The sequence below is a fragment of the Gossypium arboreum genome, chromosome 8 (assembly GCF_025698485.1).
Source record: "Gossypium arboreum isolate Shixiya-1 chromosome 8, ASM2569848v2, whole genome shotgun sequence".
Lineage (NCBI taxonomy): Eukaryota > Viridiplantae > Streptophyta > Magnoliopsida > Malvales > Malvaceae > Gossypium > Gossypium arboreum.
This window is the reverse complement of record NC_069077.1, coordinates 9,962,278-9,970,495: the sequence shown is the minus strand read 5'-3', so window position 1 is coordinate 9,970,495 and position 8,218 is coordinate 9,962,278. Positions and strand designations below refer to the sequence as shown.

The 8,218-nt window shown below is 33.5% G+C and overlaps 1 protein-coding gene across 1 annotated transcript; it reads left to right on the top strand.

Annotated features, from left to right (window-relative positions):
• Positions 1 to 322: 322 nt before the first annotated feature.
• Positions 323 to 1,107, top strand: LOC108468299 (uncharacterized). Its single transcript, XM_017769189.2, has 2 exons — positions 323 to 404; positions 599 to 1,107. The coding sequence occupies exons 1-2, from the start codon at positions 323 to 325 to the stop codon at positions 1,105 to 1,107; spliced, it is 591 nt and encodes a 196-aa protein (XP_017624678.2).
• Positions 1,108 to 8,218: the final 7,111 nt, after the last annotated feature.

Genomic DNA, 8,218 nt, shown 5'->3' with positions numbered 1-8,218 from the left:
TAAAAAATTCACTGAGTGTGAGTTGAAATATTCGCCGGTTAAGAAATTGTGTTGCACTTTGATTTGGACGACCCGGAGGTTGAGGCAATACATGTTGTACTATATGACCTGGCTAATTTCGAAGTTGGATCCTCTAAAATATATGATGGAGCCAAATGCTTTGAACAGAAGGATAGCTAGATGGCAAATTTTGCTTTCTGAAATTAACATAATCTATGTGAGCCAAAAGGTTGTGAAAAGAAGCGCAATAGCAGATTTTCTAGCCAGCAGAGCTCTAGAAGATTATGAGCCCCTGAATTTTTATTTCCCCAATGAAGAGATAATGCATGTTGCAGCAACTGAAGAGGACGCTACAAAAGATCACCCTTGGAAATTGAACTTTGACGGAGCCTCAAATGCTGTGGGTAGTGGAATTGGGGCAGTCCTTGTTCCCCAAATGGAGATCATTATCCATTCACATGTAGGTTGGATTTTGATTGCACAAATAATATGGCAGGGTATGAGGCATGTATCATGGGACTTCGTACAGCCAAAAAACGCAAGATCAGAACGCTGGAAGTATATGGAGATTCTGCACTAGTGATTTACCAACTTAAAGGTGAATGGGATACGAGGGACTCCAAATTGATCAATTATCGAAGAGTAGTTCTAGGTTTAATTGAGGAGTTTGATGATATCACTTTCAATTATCTTCTGCGGGATGAAAACCAGATAGCAGATGCTTTGGCTACTTTGGCTTCCATGATTAAAGTGAGCAAACAAAAAGATGTAAAACCCATTCAAATGAGCATTTACGAAGCCCCAGCTCCTTGTTATAATGTGGAAGGAGAAGAAAGAGATGACCACCCTTGGTACCAGGATATATTGCGATATATGAGAAATCGTGAGTATCCTGACCAAGCAACGGAGAATGATAAAAGGACGTTGAGAAGACTAGCCTGTGATTATATCTTAAATGAAGAGATCCAGTACAAAAGAAGAAATGATCAGGTACTATTGAGATGTGTGGATGCAAAAATCTTGGAAGAAGTTCACGATGGTGTTTATGGAATGCATGCTAATGGTTTCATAATGGTAAGACAAATTATGAGATTTGGATATTACTAGTCTACCATGGAGGGAGACTACATCAATTATGCCAAGAGGTGTCACAAATGTCAAATTTATGGTAACAAAATTCATGTACCTCCTTCGCCTTTGCATGTTATGACTTCTCCATGGCCTTTCTCCATGTGGGCCATAGATGTCATAAGGTCAATCTGGCCGAAAGCTTCAAATAGGCATCGGTTCATCTCTGTGGTCATCTATTATTTCACCAAGTGGGTAGAGGCTGCTTCATATGCCAATGTGACCAAGTCAGCAATCAGTAAATTTTTAAAGAAGAAAATTATATGTTGATATGGAATGCCTGAGAGGATCATATTTGACAATGCATTAAATTTGAACAATAGCACGATAGCAGAGGTCTGCAGTCAGTTCAAGATTAGACACCATAACTCATCACCATATCACCCAAAAATGAATAGTGTAGTGGAAGCAATCAATAAAAATATTAAGAAGATTGTGGGGAAAATGAATGAAACTTATAGAGATTGGCACGAGAAGTTACCATTTTCTCTCTATGCTTATCAAACATCTGTCAAAACTTCTACCAAAGCAACGCCTTTCTCACTGGTCTATGGAATGGAGGCAGTTTTACCCATTGAAGTAAAGATACCTTCCCTTCGAGTTTTGTCAGAGTTAAAGTTGGATGAAGCAGAATAGATTTAATCTCGATATGATCAATTAAATTTGATTGAGGAAAATAGACTAAGGGCTGTCCAGCATGGTCAGATGTATCAAAAAAGAATGATGCAGGCTTATGATAAAAAGGTTCGTCCAAGAGAATTTCATGAGGGAGACTTGGTTTTGAAAAAGATCCTTCCTATACAAAAGGATTTTAGAGGAAAATTGATGCCAAATTGGGAGGGACTTTACGTGGTGGAGAAAGCTTTCTCTGGAGGAGCATTAATTCTGGCCGAAATGGATGGGAAAAACTTACCCAATCTCGTGAATTCGGATTCAGTCAAGAAGTACTATACTTAAAGAAGGAAAGATGCCAAAGTGAAAACCCACAAAGGGCTCTTTGAGACCTTCAAAAAAAAAAAGAAAAAAAAAATAGGGCCAAAGTGAAAACCTACAAAGGGCACTTTGAGACTTTCAAAAAAAATAAAAATAAAAAATAAAAAGATAAAAATGAAAGGCCAATGTGAAAACCTGCAAAAGGCGCCTTGAGACCAAAGGGGATTTGAGTTGAAAACCCAAAAAGGGCGGCTCAAATTTGGATCAAAGATGGGGAAGGCGGTGATTTTGCTATACCTAAATGAACAAAGAAAAGGGGTATGTTACATCTTGGGGCATTAACGAAGTACTTCTGACCTCTTAAACACATGTCAAGCCTAAATTGGTCTTCAAGAAGTTCGTACGTAGAAACTCAAGTTGCGATATCGGAGGTACCTAGTCTTCATCTTATTCATATTGAGTTGGCTATCTTTGAAATATTTTTCCTTTTCAAGATATGCTTTTCCAATCAATTTCCATCTTTATTTTTTTTATCGTTGATATTTTATTCTCTTCGAGCTATGCTCCAATTCAATTCCATTCTTATTCACTGTTATGATTTGTTGCAAGCATGTTACATTGAAATAATGATTAATGGGCTAATAATACTTTCACAAAAGTAGTTTCGCATATTACTTTGGAAGCTTCTAAATAATACAAGAACCTGAAACAGGACTTTTGTTTAGAACTCACCAAGCTTAAGGGAATATCTGAGAATGAAGGGTTTAAATTGATATTATTTCTTTGGATTTTTGTCCACAATAGTGATTGAATGAAAGGACAAGATATGGTGTCAATAATATAGTTTCGACGAAAAATGATCAGTATAAAAAGGAGCATTCTCGAGAAAAAAAATGATATTTTGCATTCATGCAAATATCAGGCATACACGTCTGGGCATAATACATAGGGAATGGGGTAACAGGCCGAATTGATGGGAAAATTCAGATCCCACACCCCTGAGTTGCAATGGGAAGTATAAACTTTATGTTCCAGAAGGTACAGTGAAAGAAACTTAGAAACTACAGTAAGGCAAGCTTGTTGAGGAGAATATGTTTGTCTCTTTGGGTTTTCTATCAAAATACCAGCCGAACAAGATAGTAGTGTAATACGTCATTGATAATAACTTGATGAACAACGAGCGAGGATACCTTAAGCATTTAAAAAAGGATCATAACATTTTTCCATTCATAACACATCTAGTTAGGAGCATTCGATTCATTCTGATCATAGCATCTTAATCATTTGGCATAAACATAGGCATATAAAATCGAGTCTACAAGACATGTCTCAGAGGACAGTGTAGCAACATCGGTGAATTCAGATTTTGTCTCCTTAAGCAGTAGTGGAGCAAATCAAAAATCGCGAATCTTATCTCCTCAAGGTAGCAGGGGAGCAGATTTTAGCCACTAGCCTTATCTCACTGAGGTAGCAAGCGAGCAGGCTAATGATTGTAGTCTTATCTTCCTGAGGTAGCAAGGGAGCAGACTAAAGATTGTAGATCTTGTTTCCCTGAAATAGAAGTGGAGTAGATCGAAGATGGCGAATCTTATCTTCCCGAGGTAGCAGGGGAGTAAATTTTAGCCACTAGCCTTATCTCTCTGAGGTAGCAAGGGAGTAGGCTAATGATTGTAGTCTTATCTTCTTGAGGTAGCAAGGGAGCAGACTGATGATTCAGATTGTAGTCTCATCTTCCTGAGGTAGCAAGGGAACAGACTGATGATGTAGATCTTGTCTCCTTGAGATAGCAGTGGGGCAGATCGAAAATGGAGAGTCTTATCTTCTTAAGGTAGTAAAGGAGCAGACTGAACATTGTAGATCTTATCTCCCTAAGCAGTAGTAGAGTAGAACGAAGATGGCGAATCTTATCTTCCCAAGGTAGTAGAGGAGCAGGTTGAAGCCACTAGCCTTATGTCCCTGAAGTTGCAGTGGAACAGACGCAGTGGGATAGAATGGGTCTACTTGAAGAAAGGAGTACCAAGAAGTCAAGATTCAGAAAAATCAGGCAAAATCGGTCCTTTTAAAGTCTTTGCTTCATTCCCGTTACACGATAATGAGCAAAAAGGGGCAGATGTAGAAGGCCCATTTCGCCTGGGCTCATACCAGAAACAAAGAACAAAAATTAAATTAAATCAACAATCTATTTACAATTTATTTAACCCCAAAATAAAAGCCCAAACATTAAACCTAATATAGTCCTAAATTAAAACTAAATAAACCCTAACCCAAAATTCCAGCCCAAAATTAAAAAAACATCTCAGCAAACCCTAGCTAGACCAGTGCAGCAGGACCTCCACGCGCGCCACCGCCTTCGTTCCTCTAGCTGGCTCCTTCTGTACCTGCAACAAACTAACAAGCCACAACAGATTGACAGCAAATAATAGAAAGATCTAAGGAAAAATTTCTTCTATTTTCTTTTTTATTTTTATTTTACTCTTTATTCGGCTATAAAAGAAAACCGAATGTAATTTGTAAAGCTCTCTAGATTTTTTGAATACAAAGAAAAGAAGAAATATACTCAGAAAGAAAAAAGGTGATTTATTCATTGATTCATAGTTCTTATTTTTTCTTTTATCTTTTGTTTTATTCTGAGTCTAACTTACAAATATACAAAAAAAGAAGATAAGTTTCTTACCCGTTTGTTCAGTGTCAACCTAGTCGATGGCCGTTCTTTCGGTCTAAAGGTAGACGGATCCATGGGGATCTGGTTAACTTCGTGAAGGGGATGGAGGCGCAATATGCACCGATGAAGCCCATAGGTTGACCAAGAGGGGAGGGAAGGTTTAGGGAATTTTGAGAAAAAAAGGTTTTGAAAATTTTTTTGAGAGAATAATCGGCCAAATGAATTTTTAGGGCAAATTTTTGGTTTATATATATGATTAAAACGGCATCATTTTAAGCCGTGAGTGTTGGCATTGAAATGGTGTCGTGTCATGGCACAACACGATGACACGAACCGGATTCTCTTAGGATCTGCGCGTCTCATAGGGAGGGGATAATCGTGCACGCGGTCCTTTCGCATTTATGTTATGTTTTAATACAGTTTTTTCTTTGTTTTTAATTTTACCCCATAATTTCAACTTTGTTTTAATTTGGTCCCCAAAGGAACGACGCCATTTTGGGGCGAGGGATAATTTCCTATTCAACCCTCATGGTTTTGCGCGCATTTCAATCCAGCCCTGCATTCTTTTTGTTGTTCAAATCGACCCTTAAATTTCAATTTATTTTCAATTCGATCCAGGACCATTTAATTTCAAATTCATTTTCTTTGCAAACTGTTTTGTATATTTTATTTATTTATCTCTTATATATGTATATTATATTTTAAACAGCTTTTATATATATTATTTATCTTAGATTTTTTCTACATATTAGTTCTTTTAAACTATATTTATATTGTTTATTCAAGATTGCTTTATAGTACTCGTTTCAAATTGTTTATATGATATTTAAAAAATATATTATATACCATTCATTTTAAATTATTTTATATATTATTTATTTTAGCTTGTTTTAATATAATATTTATTAAAGTTTGTTTTACTATTTATTTAAAGCTTTACGTTTATTTTCCATCATTGGTTATATATATATATATATATATATATATATATATATATATATATATTGTTTAATTCATCTTGAAATTTTGTCAGTGTGAATATGGGAATAATATACGTTGAGTGATTATTCGCCTTATGTGTCGCAATTTAAATTCATTGCTTTTTTATTGTTCATTTGTATCATACTTGATTATTTATGCTTTCCAACACTATGGTTCGTTAATGTTCTTGTAATGTGTTTTGGCAAAATAATATGTCATCTTTCTTATGTAACGGTCATTTGAATGTTTTAGTCTAATCAATTATTTTTTAATTCAATCATTAACTCTTTTATTTTAAATAGTGATGAAAGGAACTTTTCGAGAACAAGACAATATTTTGTGTTTGGAAATTCAAAAAATTGTGCCCTAACGTGCTGGGTTTTGATTTTCCGTTTGATCAAATGACCAAATACCCTCTTTAAATTTCGTCTGTGTTTTCTTAACTTCAAAACAAGGCAATATTTCATGTTTAGAAATCCGAAAAATCGTGCCCTAACGTGTTGGGTTTCAATTTTTTGTTTGACCAAATAGCCGAATATCCTTTTGAAATTTTCAATGTATGAGTTTTTGAAAATCGAGAGTCGATCTTGGTTTCGAGGGTTTAAAATGTCATGTCCTAACATACTAGATGTGGTATTTTATTCCTTTGGAACAAGAAAATCTTAACATCCAATTCAAGTTATTCAAATATTTTTAAAAAAGGATTATATTTTAAAATCTTTTCAGATTTTCGACATTAGGACATTAATTAATCAATGAGGTACCAATTTTAGGCGCTGCGAGAGTGCTAATCCTTCCTCACACGTAACCGACTTCCGAACCCGCTTTCTTGAATTTCGTAGGCCAAAATCTATATTTTAATAAAATAAAATGTTTTATAGGTGATCCGATCACACCTAAACAAAGAGGATTGGTGGCGACTCCATAGTTTTTTTTAAAGTCGATCCCCATTTTTCAAAATAAGAAAATGGCTTCGACAATATATATAATAAGAGTAATTACATGTTATTATTTACTATCATGATAGGTTAGCCCAAATTAAAAGTAATCTAATTTGGTTAAAATTTTATTGGGCTTTAATTATTAAATAAAGTATGGGTCAAATATGTGTAGATACTCTAATAATTGAGTTCTAATCAAATTCTAATTACTAATTAGAATTTGATTAGAACTAATATGACAAGGTTATAAATATTAGGGTTATGGTTCCCAAATTATACACAAGATATCTTTTCTAATATCCTATATATCATTAGGAAAGTGAGGCTGATATTCTTGGAATTTCTTGTATGCTAATTTGGAAGATCAAATCCCCAAGATCCGGTAAAACTTCAAGGAATTCATGGATTCAAGTATGCTTCCGCATCTAGTTTTGTTTTTGAATTATTCTTGATGATTTGACATGATAGATCTTGGTTTATTCAGTTTTATTTTTTAGATTTATTTCACAAATCTAACAAATGGTATCAGAGCCTCGTCATGTTGAATCATTGAGAATGAATTGATTCTCTATTAATTTTGATTGATTCGAATTTCAAATTTCATAGATACGATATTTCATGTTGAATTTTGTTAAATTCTTGATAAATTTCTTTTAAGTTTTGCTTAATTATGATTCAATCCTTTTAGGGTTTATACATCAAAGATTTAACTTTTCCTTTGAAATTGAAATTACTGTGGACTAAACCTATATAATTTCTACTTCAATTTTTTATATTGTCTTTTGTAAATTATTGTCTTTCAATTCACAATGACCTAACTCATGTGATTTTGACTTCAATTGATTTGGTCTAGTAATTTATTACCTATATATGAATATTATTCTTATAAAATATAAGTTAATGCTTGACTATTAAAATGTGATTGATAATTAATCATTAACGGTGATTGGTTATTAATCATTAATATTTTTTATAGATTTATTATCGTAACATTTTATTATGTTTTGGCTAAACATATCGGTTTGATTATGTTAGCAATATTTATGATTTCTTTATATGATGAATTTTCATGTTATCAATTCCTTTAAGAATCAAGTTTTGTTTATAAGAAAAAAATATTAAGATCGGTATTTGCCTATTACCTTAAAGGTTACAAGTTTTTTTTTTTGTTAGTTGGTTACATGAATTTATATATCTGGTGGTTACAAAACTTTTAAAAGTATTCATGCATACAAAGGTTTATTACGCTAATCCATTAATTATAAATTCAATCTTGGATTTATATGTAGATGCAAAGTAAAGTCGGTAATATATTATATACATATATATCCATGAATTTAAGGGAATAATGCTTGATATTATTTTGCATGAATTGAGATTGATTTTAATGGTACGGTTATAAACTTTGGTCGAAATGGCTTGATGATTGTTTTGATGCAATTTGATGTTGGTTATGATATGTGTTTAAAGAATTTTTTTTATATAATTTGATTTATGGATTAAGTGATGCTTCCACCTTATTTAGGTAATAAAGTATCAAATATGTCTATTGACTTCTGTAAATTCATTGTTA